This window comes from Orycteropus afer, unplaced genomic scaffold (assembly GCF_000298275.1).
Source record: "Orycteropus afer afer isolate SDZICR_OR568_19922 unplaced genomic scaffold, OryAfe1.0 scaffold00033, whole genome shotgun sequence".
NCBI classification, from domain to species: Eukaryota; Metazoa; Chordata; class Mammalia; order Tubulidentata; family Orycteropodidae; genus Orycteropus; species Orycteropus afer.
Window position 1 is genome coordinate 11,027,958 of NW_006921620.1, and position 18,815 is coordinate 11,046,772.

Genomic DNA, 18,815 nt, shown 5'->3' on the forward strand with positions numbered 1-18,815 from the left:
TTTAAAATCAGAATCTCCTCAGTTGCTAATAGCAATTCCCACCTTGGAGTTTACAAAGACTTATGGGTAGAAAAGCCACACTAAGTAATTTACTACACCGCAGTGCCTAAAGCATTTGATTGCCAACCAGAAAGCTGGTGGTTCAAAACCACCAGCCACTCCTTGGAAGGAAGACTGGGCAATCTACTTCAATAGAGATACTGCCTTGGAAACCCAAGGAGGGGGCGCTATGAGTCAGATCCGACTGGACACCATTGAGGTTTTTTGTTTGTTTGTTTGTTTGTTTGTTTGGGGAGGAGACTATTCCAGGCACTGGTTTTGGTTTGGTTTGGAAAGATACCATAGAGAATAAATTGATTAAAAAAATAAATCATACAGGAGGCTACAATCCCATGGAACATTTTCTGTCATTTAGATATTACTTTCATCCCTACAGTCCTGATGACTGGCACAAGGAAAAAGAGGATCACTATTGAAAAGAACACTACAACTGGCAATCAGATAACTTGGATTCTTGTCCATGCATTGCCATTACCTTATTTCAAGACCTTAAGAAAGGCATTGCATTTCTCTCGATCATGTTTATGGATGTTATTCCTATCTTTATCTCTTTGAGTATCCTCTGCTGTTGTTGTTGTTGTTGTTAGTTGCCTTAGAGTTGGCTTCGACTCATGGCATCCATATGTACAAGAGAATGAAATACTGCCCAGTCCCGTACCATCCTTATGACCGTCGGCATGTTTGAGTCTATTACTATGGCATTAATATAGTGCCATCAACGTAAGGGGTTCATCTTCCTGCACTACATCAGACAAGATTCTGTTATGATCCATAGGGTTTACATTGATTACTTTTCAGAAATAGAGCTTCAGGACTTTATTCGTCGTCTGATTTAGTCTGGAAACTCTGCTGAAACCTTCCCCCATAGGTGACACTGATGATATTTGAAATAATGGTGGCATAGCTTTCAAGATCATACCAACATACAAGCTACTACAGGATTTTTTACATATGTATTTTAAAGCTCTTTCAGATGGTTCCATTATTGTTTCATTCTTGTGAATGAATTATTATACTAAAAGAATTTATTCATTTAACATCCCTTTTCAACTTTGTAACCAATATATTAAGTCCCTCCTTAAAACCAAACTCACTGCCATTGAGTCAATTCTAATTCATGGCAACCCCCACTGGGTTTTCAAGGCTATAAATCTTTACAAAGCAGACTGCCTCATCTTTCCTCTGCAGAGCAGCTGATGGGCTTGAAACAGTGACTTTTTGGTTAACAATCAAATGCCTTAACCACTACACCACCAGAGCTCCTTATATATTAAGCAGTTGAATCAAATGATCATGAGGGCCACATCCAGCTCAAACTACTCCATCATATGCTTTCTAATTTGTAAAATGAGAAAAACACTTAATTCAGAAGTGATTTTGACTATAAGGTAAATGCTAAGTCCCTGAAAAGATAATTAACATATAATAAGTAATCAATAAATTAGATTTTTTAATAGAATATTATTTGGGTTTTAGAGTTATACAAAGTTATAATTCTGTCCCTTCTATGGACAAAAATAGTGAGACTCTAACATATCTGAAATTAAAAAAAAAAAAAATTGTTAAGTGCTTGAGCTGGGAATTCCACTACTCTCACTACATGGTGCTGTCTTACAGCCACAATTGAGAGAACCTACCAAAAAAAGGCATTATGACATTCCTGAAGGCACCAAGGCCAGGATTAATGCTTAATTCAGCCAAAACTCAAACCCAGGCCTCTTGACTGTCAGGCTTCCATTACACAACATGTGTCTAGATAATTTTCCAATCTGATCATTTACAGTTTGTATTAACACTGAATTTTACTAAACCACTGAATGAAGAGGAACATAATTCCAGTCAAAATATGCAGTTTTTTTTTTTTTTTCCTATATTTGTATTGTGATTTCCACCACAGGACTAAAGATTTTCAGTTTTTTTTTTTTTTTTTTTTTTGTACTATGACATTGTCATTAGCCACCTCAGGGCCTTTGAGCTGTAGCCTATTGGTGGTTTAGTGGTTTTTTTGGTTAGCAGCATTTGGCTGCTAACTAAAAGGTCAGTGATTTGAACCCACCAGCCTCTCCATGGAAGAAAGATGAGGTAGTCTGCTTCCATAAAGATTTTCAACCTTGGAAATCCAATGGAAGCCGCTCTGAGTTGGCAGCATGATTTTTTTTTTTTTTTTAAATAACCTATTTAAGGAGTCCTGGTGGTGCAATGGTTAGGTCTCAGTTGCTAACTGAAAGGCTGGTGGTTCGATCCTACCACCAGCTCTATGGGAGAAGAGACCTGGTGATCTGTAAAGGTTAAACTCTCACTGCCAGTAAGTTGATTCTGACTCATGGTGACCCCCATTGGGTTTCCAAAGCTGTAAATCTTTACAGAAGGAGACTGTCTTTCTTCCAAGGAGCAGCTGGTGGGTTCAAAACACCAGCCTTCTGATTAGCAAACAAATTCTTACAGCCTAGGAAATCCTGTGGGGCAGTTCTACTACTGTGTCCTGTGGGGTCTCTGAGTCAGAATCCACTTGACAGCACACAACAATAGCACAGCCTAAGTGGACCAAGTTACACTGCAGGGACTAACTCCTTCATATCCTCTGATCACACACTGAGGTCAGGTTCCATATGGCATGGATCAGATTTTTCAGAGTTATTTTTCAGCCCATTCTAATCTTGAGCTACCTCTGCTTGAACTAGCAATCTACTGCTGTATTGGTAAGGAAATATCCTGCCTTTATGGAGACAATTTCATTTTAAATTACTTTTCAGGTCAAACGGTGCCATTTAATAAAGGTTTGGAACCCTATACATAGTCAATAAAAGGCATTAAAATTACTTATTAGTCATGGTATTTTCCTCCCCTATCACCATCTCGATAGTTTTGTTTTGATAGCTCCATTAGGTATAGGCTCATTCTTCAATTTCTCCTTGATTTCCTTTTACAACTTGTAGGTATTATAAAATAAATCCCCATTCATATACAAAAAGCTGCACATTATTCCAAAAAGAAGTTTTAATACAAAAAAGTGTCAGGTCTCAGATGTACAATAATGATTCTAAAATATTAGCTAGGAAACACACCACGAATTAACTGGAAACCTGAATGTACCATCAAGGAGGCAAATTCTATAGAGAGTACTATATGGCTTATTGTGTGTTTATTTATAAGCAATTGAAATGGACTCCATCTTTTCAATGACTCTAAGGAAATTTGACTTGACTGATTTTCCATTGCAAGGGATAAAAAGGAGATCACATGTACTTTCTGATACTATTTCAGTTTAAAAGACCAGTTTCCCAATGAAAAATTGGGCTTAAGTCATTGCAATGCTATGATCCTGGCCAAGTGGAAAAACTTAGCATGGAAACGGCATTAAGCCATGACATACTTCAATATTATTTTTTGGAAGCTATCACTATCTCAAATTGAATCCATTATGACTTAAAACTGTCTTTTTATTGATATTCATTGTTTTCAACCTGACAGTGGCCAGTGATTTATATCAATCTTCCCTTAACATAGGAATTAAAGAGTTTGCAATATATCTTAAACTAAAGGACATTTTTTCAATAAGTCTCAAGATTTTCACATAGCAGTCATTTGAAAAGCTTTACCTCCGCCCACTGGAGAAGGATTTAAAGAATCCAAACCATTAGACAAGCAGTGAAGGGGTTAAAAAAAAATTAAAATTAGTTTGACACAACTGAAGCAGCTTTTTTTTTTTTTTTTTAAGGCATTTCATTCTCTAACTGCAAAAACACTGAAGTTGGCTGTCAATCATTAAACAACAAAATGAAGTCTTTGCCTGGCTAGAGATTAGTGACTATACCAGTGCTGGTAAACTAGCCACCAAATTATAGCCTTTTCTCCTGCCTCACCCAGATTTCACAGGGGCTGCACACCCAAATAAATGCCTCTTGGCTACCCATTCATCTAACAGCTGGAAAGATGACACTTGACATTTGGAAACTTTCCTGTGAAGATTGCTGCAAGGCTTTCCCATTAGCTTCCTGGTGAGACTGTAAGGTCGAATAAGCTGCCTCAAAACCTGCAAAGGGTAACGGAAATGCTCTAATATTCAGCCTATGCAATTTAAATTTCTAATTCTCAAATCATAGCTCTTCAGATACTATAGAAACCACTGATATATTTTAGGGTAAAATGTCTTTGAAGATGTTGGAATTAAAGTATTATTTTAAGCAACGATAATGATAACAAGTGTATTTTTATTTTAAGTTGGAACTAAAGGTCTTTTAAGTAACAGAAAGACTTGCATATAGATAACTTTTTTAAACTTTGTTTTCTAAAATCTCTGTTACATTTTTAGCAAATGTTCATCTTTGTCCAGAGTAGAAATATCTAATATGAAGCACAGGTTTTACTGTGTTTTAGGTTTTATTTTCACATCATAAAAATGACTAGGAAATGTTTGAAAATTCTTACAACACAATAGCATGGAGTGGTTTAGAAAATCATCAAGACCAATATAAAATAAAATGCCAAATATTCAATTATGAAGAAATTACTGTGATTTCATGAATCTGTCAGGTATAAACATCTGTGTTCTTTTTCTCTTTAGATAATCCCTTTAAAGAAACCCCAAAGCAGAAAGTTTTAACAACCTGTTTACTACAGATATTAAAAAGCCAGTATCCTCACATAATCTCAAACACTAAAACTGATATAAGGTGACAGATTCATTCATTGATATTAATGCGCTTATTTCAATTAGCAATAATACTTTTGCACTGCGCTCAATTTCAAATTCCCTATCTTCAAAGTGTCCTTACAACTGTCTGTTCTTGTTTGATAACTCTGTATTTCTCAAGTTAAAGATTGACAGGAATGAACAGGCTGCCATAAATGTTCAGTCATATGTCCAAAGGTGGATGAAATTAATAATAAGACTAAAAAGGAATGAAACATTTAAAAAATATGTGCAGAAGGGCATTGAAGAAACAGGAGATACTAATGATGGTGAATCAATCACCCTCTGAGTCTGAAATCACTTTTTGAAAGTCAATTTAGTGATGCTGAATTGTACCTTGTGATCAACAATGACAGAGAGATTCCTATGTACGTGCATCCTGTGGTCCCAAATCACAAACTAAGAAAGGCATACCACTAGCTGTTCCATCAACAAATCCACCAGAAGGAGGCTCAGCTAATGCAAAACAGATGGAATACTTCAGCAACTACTGGACTTCTCCATTATATTAAAACTCAAATCACAACTACCATTCCGTACTCTATGTTGGCTCTATGACACAAATCTGTCTTCACTAGATGCTGAAAACACAAATTCATTTCACATAGCCTATTGAACTGCCATCAGATGGTAATGACTTTCTGTCACTCTTGACCTAGAGCAGATTTGAACTAGTGACCAAGAGGTTAAAGGCTCTGTATCTCATTACCAGTCCCCTGAGATACCTAGTTCCCTCTACAAGCAGTGATTCTTTTGTGCCTCAATCGAACCAGAACGAAATACAGAAAAACCTCAAGCAGTAGAAAAGTTAGTTATCAGTGCAAGGATACAAGAAATCCATGTTATTTTTAAAGTACTTTACAAACATTTTACAACTGAATAGAGTCACATTAACTGTTAGAAAGCTTCATTATAACCATCATAAAAATATCATATAAGCTTTATTGTAGAGCTCAAAAACATTGTAAAGTTAAAACTGAAAAAAGACACCTATGCTTTGTGAGCTTACAAGGTTAAAAAGACACTTTGCCCTAGTATGATGTCACAATATATATGTGTGTGTATATTATATGGGCTTTTTAATAATTCTGCCACAAAAATTCCTTTCAGTGGAGACAAACTGGAAAGAATACTATAGATTATACATACCTTAACATATATGCTTCTTTTAGGAATAGAATTTATTTTAATAGAGGATAAAATTTGAGGAAGGAAAAAACAGAATATCATCTGGGAACATATATATAGGCAAACTGATTATATAGTCACACACACACATTGCCGTTGAGTAGAATTCGACTCATAGTGACCCCTCCTTGGGTTTCCAAGAGAGGTATCACTAAGGAAGTAGATTGCCCAACCTTCCTTCTGAGGAGTGGCTGGTGGGCTTCAACCACCAGCCTTCTGGTTAGCAGTCAAATGCCTTAGGCACTACTCTATCCTGAAAAAATTATTATATTTTTTGTTGTTGCTTAAATTTTATCTCAAATACTCAAAAAAAAAAAAAAAGTAAAAAACAAAAAAGAAAAACCTCACTGCCATTGATTTGAGTCTGACTCATAGCGACTCCCTTTGCATTTCTGAGGCAGTAAATCTTTATGGCAGTAGATTGCTCAGTCTTCCATGGAGTGGCTGGTGGGTGTGAACTGCCAACCTTCTGGTTAGCAACAACAACAACAACAACAGGTCCTCTTCAGGTTATTTTAACCACACTGTATGTAACAGATTCACTAGATTAACCACTCCCTCTCCTTTTCTTCTGTAACATACACTGGTGATATTCTGAATGCTGAATCTTTATAACCAGTAGAGGACCCCTGTGGGCCTGTGAATTTTCCACGACCACTACTCAGTTGCATGCTTAACCTGAGTCAGTTGTGTGTTCCTAAGCCTGTCCGTGTTGGTTGTAAATGTAAATAACTATTATGTGATTTAATGAGGTATATGAATGAGAGGGAGCTCTGGTAGCCTAGTGCCTAAGGCACTTGACTGCTAACCAGAAGGCTGGGGGTTCAAACCCACCAGCCACTCATCGGAAGGAAGATGGGGCAATCTACTTCCATAGTGATACTGCCTTGGAAACCCAAGGAGGGATCGCTATGAGTCGGGTCCGACTTGACGGCCCATAACAACAACAACAAAATATGAATGAGAAAAAAAAAAGGTCCAATTCAATGAAGATAAGTTGAGTATTTTCAAATAATATCATAAAAGTGAGTTACTAAAAAGAAACTGTTGTCAAACCAGGTGTGGGTAAAGAAATATTGGTAGTTAAGGTTATATGTCAACTTAGCTGGTCCTGGTTTGGAGTGGCTGGGCAGCTGGATGTAATTATTCCCCATGATGAGACTGGTAATCAATGGTGGAATCTCCTGAGCAGCCCAGTAGCTGTTTAGGGATGTAGTCGGCTTTCAGTTTTCACAGAGAAGCTTTGGGACTGGTCAGCAGCTTTTTGGCATGCTTGGACATTGCACATAGCAGAGTCTTTGTTCAGCAGCCTGCCATGCCCTGCTGATCTTGGGACTTTTTCTGGAATTGAACCAGTGACCTGCCATGTGGTTGGATAATCTTGGGACTATGCCCTTTTACTTTTTGACCTTGGGCTTGTTAGCCTTTGCAGCCAGCAGCTGCCTGAGTGAAGAGATACTTCTAACTCCAGTGGGCTGGGAGCTAGAAGCAAAGCTGAAGCCCAGGTTGAGGAGCTTTAACCTAGCCTCTATAAAGCTGGCACTTTGAACTTGGACTTCTAGCCTCTTAAACTGTAAGAGAATAAATCCCTGTTTGTTCAAGCCATCCACCTGTGGCATGTCTGTCAGAGTGACATGAAGCAACCAAACCAGAAATACTATGATTGCAGGAAACCACAGAAAAAGAAAGTTGCTTTGCGTATGTCTTGAAATTCTTGCTACATCTTTAAAAACAAAATTAGAAACTGTAGACAATATATTAGAGATAGCTGTAGATGTAGGCAAGAAAGATGATAAAACTAACCATTTGACTCGAAAACTAGGTCTTGGCCCTCGGTTAAAATAGTAACAGTGATAATAATGGGAAAAAACAAAACAGAAAGAATATCTACATACCATAAAATGTGTCTATATCCTTTTATACAATTCTTTACTGTAAGTGACTTTTTTTTTGATAAACCAACTAATTGCTAATTTAGGTTGCATAGGATAAGAAAACTTTTTTGTATTTTTGTGTTTTTAAATGAATGTTCTGAGTTTACCCAATTTATATTTTTAATGAATGTTCTGGATTTACCTATATAATTAAAATGCCTTATTTCTGTGCTAAATTAATAATTAGATTTGGATATTTAATCATAGAGCTAACTGTCCCTCTGTTTTCCTTCTCTAGAACTTAGAGAAGATGTGACATATTCATATTCTTGGAACCTTCCTGTCCACTTAATCATTGTGGCTAAGTATATCTTTAACCACAACTAAGTCATACACAGAATTCTTCCTCTAATCACAATACTACAATTTCAGTTTCAAACTGCAGAGGAACTCACCAGGCAAAGTTCTAATATATTATTATTATTACGTTGTTGTTGTTGTTGTTATGTGCCGTCAAGTCAGACCCGACTCACAGCAACCCCTCCTTGGGTTTCTGAGGCAGTATCACTATGGATGTAGATTGCCCATCCTGCCTTCTGAGGAGTGGCTAGTGCGTTTGAACCGCCAGCCTTCTGGTTAGCAGTCAAGTGCCTTAGGCACTACACTACCAGAGCTCCTTTTGAACTAATAGAATTTTATTTTTTCATATAGTCATTCTTTCAGTTATATACACTTTCTTTGGGTTGCTGCTGTTGTTAGGTTGTAGAGTCACCTCTGACATAATATGACCCTATGCACAACAGAACTAAACACAGCCCAATTCTTAGGCCTCCTCACCATCATTTCCATGTTTGACCCACTGTTGCTGCCATTGTGTAAATCCATCTCATGGAGAGTCTTCCTTTTTTTCACCGATCCTCTCTCCCAAGCATTATGTCCTTCTCCAGTGACTGCTCCCTACTAATAACGTGCAAAATATCTGATACAAAGTCTCATCCTCCTCACTTCCATGGCATATTCTGAATATACTTCGTCCAAGACAGATTTGTTTGCTCTTCTGTCAGCCCACAGTATATTTAGTATTCTTCACAAACACCATGTTTCAAAGGCATCAATTTTCTTCCTTTTTAATTGTCCAGCTTTTGCATGCATATGAAGTGACTGAAAATATGATGGTTTGGGTCAAATGTACCTTAGGCCTCAAATTGTCATCTTTTTATTAAAAAAAAAAAAAAAACTTTATAAAAATCTTTTGCAGCAGATTTCACCAATGCAATAAGATATCTGATTTTTTGACTGCTGCTTCTGTAGGCACTGATTGTGGATCCAAGTAAAATGAAATCTCTGACAACTTCAATCTTTTCTCTGTTGCTTATTGGTCCAGTTATTGGGGATTTTTGTTTTGTTTATGTTAAGGTATAACCCATACTGAAGGACTGATCCTCATTAATAAGTGCTTCAAGTTCTCTTCACTTTCAGCAAACAAGGTTGTGTCATCTGTATATGGTAGGTTGCTATTGAGTCTTCCTCCAATCCTGATGTTGTATTCTTCATATACTTCAGATTCTTGGATTAGTTGCTCAGCATAAAGATTGAGTCTTGGTTACACTAGCAAAATTATCGACACAGTTGCTGCAACAATGGGCTCAAACATAACAATTATTGTGAGGATGGCACAGGACCAGCCAGTGTTCTATTCTGTGATACACAGGGCCATTATGAGTCAAAACTGACTCAACAATACCTAACAACAACAATCATCAAAATTATCTTTGATATTCAGTGATTCTTACTTAAACAAAAAAAAAAAAAGTCAAATATGCCTGGTTTCTATTAAAACTGTACTAGTATAAAAAATGAAGGTGAAATAGTGGCTCTCTTATAATTCAAGGAATAAAAGAAGACTAAGCAATATTATTTGGGCACTCTGGTAGCATAGTGCCTAAGGCACTTGGCTGCTAACCAGAAGGCTGGGGGTTCAAACCCCCCAGCCACTCCTCAGAAGGAAGGTTGGGCAATCGACTTCCATCGTGATACCACCTCAGAAACCCAAGGAGGAGTCATTATGAGTCAGGTCCGACTCCATGGCACATAAAAACAACAACAGTAATATTATTTAATAATATAAAATAATGGCTTTTAAGTAAGGAAATGTTTAAAATTGGATTTTTTTTAAATACCACTTCATTATCACCTCAAAAAGCAAACATTCCCTACCACATCCCTGCCTCATTACATACCCTAAATTAAAACCCTTGACTAAGTTTGTTAAGGTTCAGTAGGTTCTAACCTCAATATAATTATAGATCTTTTCTGCAACTTTTCTTACATGTACTCCATGTTCAGGGCCTCCACTGGCCCAGACTGGGCTTTTGGTGATATAAAAAGGAGCCATTGCACAGGTGCCAGTCTTAGGAAGCAGCAGAAAGCATCTCTCTGGAAATTCAAGGAAGGCACTCATTCCTCTGAATAGAAGTAGAATAACAAAAGATACCATTGTATGGTGAATGGAGCTTAGTATGGATTTCAGCCAGCTGGTGCCCTACCTATAAAATCTTATTCAGCAGCCCTCTTCGTATTCCAGCAAAATCAAATTATTAAGTATTTCTCCAATTTTTCTTATCCTCCCTCTGTATTTGTACTGCTTTTGCTAATTTCATATCCTGAAACCACATCCAGACATGATCAATCATTTTCTCCTCCATGTTACCTTGGTACCTTCATGTTTTTAATTATGGCAATTATTATATTGCACTGGATTAATGTTTACACAACTGATTCTCCTACTACACTATGAGATTCCTAATGACAACTTTCACTGTTTTAATTTACATTTATAAATCCATGATTAAGTTATCTTTTAATACTTTGCTTATTGAAAGTCTCCCTTGGAATGAATGAATGAAGAAATGAATCTATGCATGAATGACTTCATGAATAGATGGAGAGAAGGATGCATAGATACAGATGAATAAATGACTAAAGATGCTTTTCTATTTACCTGGAATGGCCTATTTTCATCTTCATATGTTAAAATACTATACTTTCAGTTTCTATACAAATTTATTTCCTAATCTCTTTTAACAACTCAGAAAAAATTCTTTCTAGTATGCCACAACAATGAAAACAACAAGTATTTATTTAACAGGCTCAGTGTTAAGAGTTTTTCATAAATTCTCTTGCATAATCTTCCCAGCAACACAATGGGGTGAGATAGGAACTCTTAATTATTATTGCCTATTAGTTAATAAGTCACTTATTTGCCTTTGAGAAAACCATGTCCTAGGGGGATGAAATAACTCACAGAAGCTCAAACAGTTTGACAGAATTGGAAATAGGCTTGAAATCAGGTCTGCTTAATTCAGAGCTCAAATTTCTCATCACTATGCTATACCTCTCCTCATGTTCTCATTTTGGTACCCTCCCAAAGTCGAGCACTGGGCACAACAGCTGGTACTCAATAAGTGGTAATTGATCAAATCAACTAATGAAATATAAGTGAAGCTCTCTCCATACAACTGTGGGAGTTACTGAAATCCCAACATGAATGTCTTTATTCAAATAATCACATTTATCTGAAGATGTAGGTTACAAAGGAATTCAAACTATGCAATTGCAATGATTGTATGCATGAATTTATACTATTGTAAAATATTTTTTAATGTATACTATTACATATTTCCCAAAAATTAACGCACAATATGAGGTAAGGTGCAATAAACTTCATTCATGAATATATTTTATACATTATAGATGTTTTTTTTTTCCCTCAACAAATGCTATATTTGTAAAAAAGCACTATTTTATTTACAATGCCATTGGACTTATATAACAAGCCTTTTAATTTTATTAACATCTCTTTAAATTCTTTTAAAATGTAAAAACTCAGTCAGTCATTTTTCTCTATTTAAACATGAATGTTTATTTTGAGGCAACAACAATGAACAAGCGTAGTCACTTAGTCACTTACTGGAGAATAGACCAGGAAGCAGGCCCCAATCAAGTGCTACAAACGCACAGGAGGGACTTATTTATCATCAGCTCCCTGGAGAGGGAGGAGGAGGCAAGAACTGAAGGACAAGGAGAATCCAGTCAGATGAAAAGTGTAGAGTAGAAAAGAAGACCCATATTCAGGAGAAATGTTGGCATACTGAGGACATTCAAATGGACATCACAAACTAAGGAGTTTGAGCTTTATCTTGAGTGCAAACAGAAGGCATTAAAGAGCTTTAAATGAGGAACTGGGATCAAAGTGGAATTCCTGAAAGATGACTCTGGCAGCAGAGCAGGAGCATCAGAGTAGAGAAAGGGGAAAGGGAAGGCAATTTCAAGAGATCACTGAGGCCAGAACCAAGTTAATACAGTGTGGAGAGAGAAAAATCCCACTTGTCCATATGTTCCTTTATAGTTTTATCACTGCTTAGCACTTTGCATCCAACACTCTGGCAGGAAGTTGGAAGTGTTGATTTTACTTGACAGAGATTTTACCTATCTTCCATCTCAACCCAGTTTTTAAAATGCAATTCAACACTTTGTTTGACAAGTCTGAATCTTTCTGCCAAATTCAAATCTCTTAACTGGTCACAAATTTTTTATTTTATATTTCAAACACTATCTTTCTTAGCAATATATATTTTTAAAGACTGGGCATATTTTTCATACCTAGAAGTCTCTTTCTCTCCTTCCATGAGTAGAAACTAAATAAAATGATTACTCGTTTTTTTCTCATTTATTAGATTGAAGGAAGTAAAAAAATAAATGAAGTAAAAAGAAAAAGCCCTTAAAATTCTGTAGGATGATAACTGTGAATCACTATAAAACCATAATCATCATAAATCATAATTAAAATATGTTCTATGTATTATATTTTAAAAGGTAAATGCATATTTAAATATTTAGAAAAAAAATTAAAACAACTTATACATTAATGAGAGTTCTGGTAGCATAGTGCCTAAGGCATTTGACTGCTAACCAGAAGTCTGGTGGTTCAAACCCACCAGCCACTCCTCAGAAGGAAGATTGGACAATCTACTTCTGTAGTGATACCCCCCTCAGAAACCCAAGGAGGAGCCGCCATGAGTCGGATGCGACTTAACAGCAGGGAGTTTGGTTTTTTGGAGTTTTATACATTAGCTATCTTCAGTATTAACTTTTCTGATCTCTTTAACATCTTTTCCCTTCTACCATTTTAACTCCTGCAAACCAAATTAACACCCAGGGCTTCATTTGGTGCAGCACAATAGTATCTTATCTCCTGATTCTACCTTCACTTCTTCAAGAATCTTAACAGGCTAGTCAGTGAGATGTATGGTCAACCAAATGTTCTAACAGAATACAATAAATAATAAACTCAAATAAGTATATGAAGAAGTTTACCAGATGCATACAAGAGAGATGGAGTGATAAAGCAAAACTTATATACACAGTTTATAAATATAAGTATGTATATCAGTGCTGTTTTTCATGAGAAAAATGTGTGTGTGCATACACATACATGCCTAAACACAAACCAGCATAAATCTCTCAACTCTGCTTCTGTGAGAAGTATCACTTATTCTGAGACTGTGTCTTTCCTATTTTTTTTTTCCTCATTAAAGGTCATGGTGATATCCATTAATAATGTTATAGTTTTGTTTTGATGGTTTGTTTTAATGATATTTCTCAGTAAAAATAAGAAGCTGTCAGCCTCATATTGGGTCCCAAAATGATTTTGATAACTGTGTTATGCTGAGAAGTATAGAAATCTGGGCCATTAACTTCCAGGGTTTACAGCTGGGAATCGGAGATGCTAAATATTGGAGAGGAAAGAAGTTTAGGAGGCCATGTTTGATTTAAAGGAGCTCTGGTGGCATAATGCCTAAGGCAGTTGACTGCTAACCAGAAGGCTTGTGGCTCAAACCCATCAGCTACTCCTCTGAAGGAAGATGGGGCAATCTACTTCTGTAGAGACACCACCTCAGAAACTCAAAGGGAGGTTTGCTATGAGTTGGATCTGACTCCACAGAAGTGACAGTGAGTTTGATTTAAAAACCATGAATTTGAAGTGTGAGTAAAACTTTCATGTAAGGCTGTTCAGTGGACAGCTTCATCATGGAAGAGAGAGTTCTATTGGAGATGTACATGAGGGAGTTATGCAGAAGGAGGTATGATTTGGACACTTGACAGTGAAATAAAAACAAAAGTAAAATAAGAAAGTAAGAACACAGGGGGATAGACAGGTCTTGGGACAGAAAGATCAAAAAATGTTAAAAAGCAAATTTTCCACCCCAAGTAACTGTCTTGAACTGTTGTCTCTGTGCATCTCTAAGGCCACGGAGACTCTCCAAACCACAGAAGCTGTTGTCCTTTAGTCAAAGCAAAAGGAAGTGAAGTCACTCTCAACTTACCTCCTCTGGCTTCCCAAGCTCCTGCATATTAAAACTGCACTCTTTTTTCCTGTTTTTGTGTAGTCTCATCTCTTTTAATTTAGACTAATTTGAATAATATTTATTATTTTTAGATGTTGTATCACCTCAAAATACTGCTTTCTGAATCACAACTTTGTCTATATGCAAAATCCATTGGCTGATTACACTCAATCCTAGAGCCCTAAATTTCGGGGATACCACATTCTGACAGACCCCAAAATCTCAAGACCCACTACTAAGAAATGCCAGCAGTAAGGTGGGAGTGGGTAGGTGAATTAAATGTAATCAAACATGATGCAATCAATGCCAAGTCCAAGCCCTATTTACTGTGTAAATTATAAAAGTAGGAGGAAGATAACCACAATAGACTAAATGGTGTGGCAAAGAGGAAGAAAGTATTCTAGGAAACTTTAAAGACAGAGCAGATTTAGTTAGCTTGTGAAAAACGAATGAAAGAAATGAAAAGAGGGAAGGCAGAAGGCATATTGTGGGTAGAAAGTCTTTCCTGAATAGGAAAGAAAGATACAAATATTTTTAACAAGGGTAAACGTTTCAGGAAATATTTTATGTAAACATTACTGTACCTACATTTAATTAAACTATAGAACCAGAAGAAAATGAAGCATTTAGTCAACAACTAATAATACGGAGATCTAGTAGTTACGGTTTTCTTCACTCAAGATTATACACTCACTGTACCAGCATATATATAACTTTAAATTTTATAATTTTTATATTTTATAATGATGTTATAACATTAAGTAATAAAAGAAATCACAATTAAAATACATAAAACATATATTTCTTTCTACTAAAGTGAATAGAATTTGAGAAATGAGTAAGACCTCATCTGGTCCAAATGGATAGCTAAAATAGTTTTCTGCACTATGTAAGATTATTACAAATATTGGTTCAACCTTCTGTCATACTGTGTACCATCCAGATTTGATAAATGTTATTATTTATGTCTTTAAGCCCATGGTAAATATTTTGAATAGAACAGAACCAAGAACTTCATGGCACTCTACTAGTAAAAATGCACAATGTATTTACAATCAAACCAAACAATCCTACTATCCTGTTCACCATTTTTTATGGATATATAACAAAAATAAATACATTGAATAAATTCTTACTTGTATATATCTGTGAATATGCCAAGAAGCCTGCTTTCCATCATTGACTGATTCCACTGTAGTATTAGCCATACCAACCACATCACCACCTGCAAATACCCATGGTTCACTGGTTTGCATAGTTTCTGGATCTACTTCTGGGAGACCCCATCTGTTAAACTTGATAGGAGTCAAGGCTTCTTTTACTGGGGGGGAGAAAAAAAAAGACAACAGGCAATGACTAATCTGTATATCACATAACAATAATTTGAAAATTAAGAAAAATTATGATTTAATTATTATTCTAGGGATTCAAACAACTGTTTTTAATGAACCTACATGGAAAGTTAATGAAATGTGAGTCAACAACACATTCAAAATACACTGACTTAGCTGACTCACTTGAAATAAATGACATGTAGAATTAAATACCACAGATTTAGCCAATGTTTAACCTGATATTTCTGTTTATGCTGACTGAAATAACTCAATCACAGAAGGACAAATACAGTATTAGTTCATTATTGTAAAAAGTCAAGGAAAGGTTTATATATGGAAGCAAACTTTTTTGGTAGTTACCAGGGATAGGAGGGGAGGGGATGAAACACTGTAAAAAAAAAAAAAAAAGAAAAAAGAAAATGCACTGACCCATGTCACTTTACTTTTGTGTATTTTACTGTACATAAATTATATTTCAATAAAATGTATAAAAAAATAAAAAAAATTTAAAAAATATGAGCCCATGAAGAAGGAAAGTGCAATCCTTTAAATACATGTAAAACATATTTTCTTAATTTTATTTATTCTTATTTTGCCCAAATCTGTTATTCTTCATATGATCCCAATCTTGTCCTTTGCATGTCACAGGCCTAAGTTATATCATGGATTTGGTTCAATGGCCCATCTTTTCCTAACAAGATATTTGTAAAATAATATTAGACAAAATCTTCTACATTTTCATCAAATTACTTACATTTACTATTAAGCAATTTAATGGGCCGAGGAATACAGTGGTTATATTTAATCAAGTCTTGTTTTATTTGTTTCGTAAATATAAAAATAAAATAAAATACAAACATTACCATTAGTATCATATAGAAAATACTTTGTAAAATAAGTTTTAAAGTATTGGCTATATATGCTGAGTTCCAGTGAATCTAAATGTATCATGCAACAGAGGTTGAATTCCTTTAAAAAGAAATATGGTCAATTCTGGTTGTTCTATAAAGTCATCACAAACACTGAATTAGCATATACTAAACTATTGCTTTTAGGGAAAATACAAGGTTAAATGACTGCGAGCCTCTGGTCACAACATTTCCATCAACCAACACATAATCTCATTATGCATTTCTGTTAAAGATACTTTATTTATTTTTCTGTGGGCTGAGGAGTCCTGTCCACAGGTTTTTTTTTTTTTTTTTTCTTTTCTTTTAATTGCCTCCCCCTCCACCAAAGTGATATGTGTCTACCCTCTAGTTTGTGGCTTACCCACCTTCCCCTCCCACCCTTGATAACTATCAGAGAGTATTTCCTTTGGTGTGAAACCTTTTCTTGACTTTTTACAATAGTGATGTCATATAATATTTATCCTTCTGTCAGTGATTAATTTCACTCAGCAAGTAGTCTTATAGGTTCAACCATGTTGTGAGATGTTTTACAGATTCATCATTGTTTTTTAACGTTACATAGTATTCCATTGTATGTTTGTACCATAGTTTGCTTATCCATTCATCCTTGATGGGCATTTAGCTTGTTTACATCTTCCTGCTATTGTGACTTGTGCTGCAATGAACATGGTGTACATGTATCTGTTTGAAGAAACCTTATTTAGTGTAGATTATTGATGACCAACCATACAATAACCAATGCTCAAATGAAGTTTATGTAGCACACATATTTACTCCATAAGGCACATATCACTCTTCTTCTACTTAGAAACACTAGACAGCACTTTAATTATGATTAACAGTCAATTTAAATAGAAATATCACCAACAAAAAGCTCAAAAATGCAAAACAAAAAAAAATTGTGGCACTAAATAGATTATGAAAAGGACACTTGTTTATGGTATGAGAGCTGATCAGGAAGGCAGACCTTGCCCTTGTTAGATCTCAGATGAGAATGTGTGTTTAGGCAATTCAAATGCTTTACCTCTCTGCATACATCTGCAGATGACCACAAAATCAGGACAAGCATTTATTTTAGGGTTATGAACAAATTTCAAGAAACAGGTAAATTCACAAATATAGATTCTGCAAATAATTGAGGTCTGACTATGCTAACAAAAAAAAAAATTGGCTAAACACATGGTCCTCAGATTTAGAAGCAGTGAAAGAAAATAGATTAGAGAAAGGGTTGATAAAGACAAGAAATGTATAAAGCGCCTATGTGATGGAGCAAGTGAGCCAGTGTTTAGGTCAAAGATCATAGCACAATACTCTCTTGAGGGATAAATGTCCAATTTTATCAATAAAACACCTCATGACAAACTAAGGGAACTATTCATATTCGAACCCAAAAGAGAAGTCACAATTTAAACTAAGGGAAAAGAGATTGAGAGATCCTGGGACGGAAAAGTTAGTAAAGATTAAGGGACTTCAGGTAAGATGGAGGAATAGGCAGACAAGCGACACAGACCCTCTTCAACAAAGAGAAGAAAAACCAATTGATAGAGATACAGAATATAATCCTGGAACCGTGAGCTTTGAAAGGAACTATACAGAAGTGGATTAGTCACCAAGTAGTGGAAAAACCTGAACGAAAAGAGGGAGTACAGAGATGGTCAGAACTGCAGACTGTCAGCTACTCTGACAAGACCAACAGGCTGAATATTTCCAAGTGGTATTGGAACCTGAGAATTGACCTAAAGATCAGTCCTGGTCACCAAGGGCTGCAGGAACAGCTGCTCTCATGGCCTATGACTAGGAAAGGAAACAGCAAGGAAGGAGATGACCTGAGCTGTGGACTTTCTACTGTCCGGAGGGTGCAGCCATTTTGATTGTTTACACATGGCAACCATTTTGGATATTTAAAGTGACTGAGGATACAACCATTTTGAATGTTTATAAGTGGCGGCCATTTGGATATTTAAAGTGACCGAGGGTGTAGCCATTTTGAATGTTCACAAGTGGCAACCATTTTGGATTTTAAAGTGATAGCACTCTCATTCGGATTCCAGGGACCTAAGAACAGGCTCTGTTTGCCAGGGGCAGCAAAGACATACAAGAGGCTGACAACAGGAAAGGAGGCAGGTGATGAGTGTATAAGTGCTGTCAACTAATGAATAGAGAGCACAACACAGTACCCTGGCTTTATAGATAACATACAAAGTAAACAAAAATTGTGGGCAAGTCACTCCAACATATAATGACCAATTAAATATAAACACAAAAATGTCACAATGCCTCAAAGACAACAGAGCATCACAGTCCACACAAAGAAGCAAGATAAAGCAGGAGAAACAAGGGACCAGGAT

The 18,815-nt window shown here is 35.9% G+C and overlaps 1 protein-coding gene across 1 annotated transcript in view; it reads right to left on the minus strand.

The window, feature by feature from the left end:
- The window catches only part of DPYD (dihydropyrimidine dehydrogenase), a 1,117,863-nt gene that overhangs the window by 614,882 nt on the left and 484,166 nt on the right, over positions 1 to 18,815 (minus strand). The window contains exon 11 of the mRNA XM_007936128.1: positions 15,359 to 15,543. Coding sequence (XP_007934319.1) covers positions 15,359 to 15,543 — 185 coding nt within the window. The remainder of the gene's footprint in view (positions 1 to 15,358; positions 15,544 to 18,815) is intronic.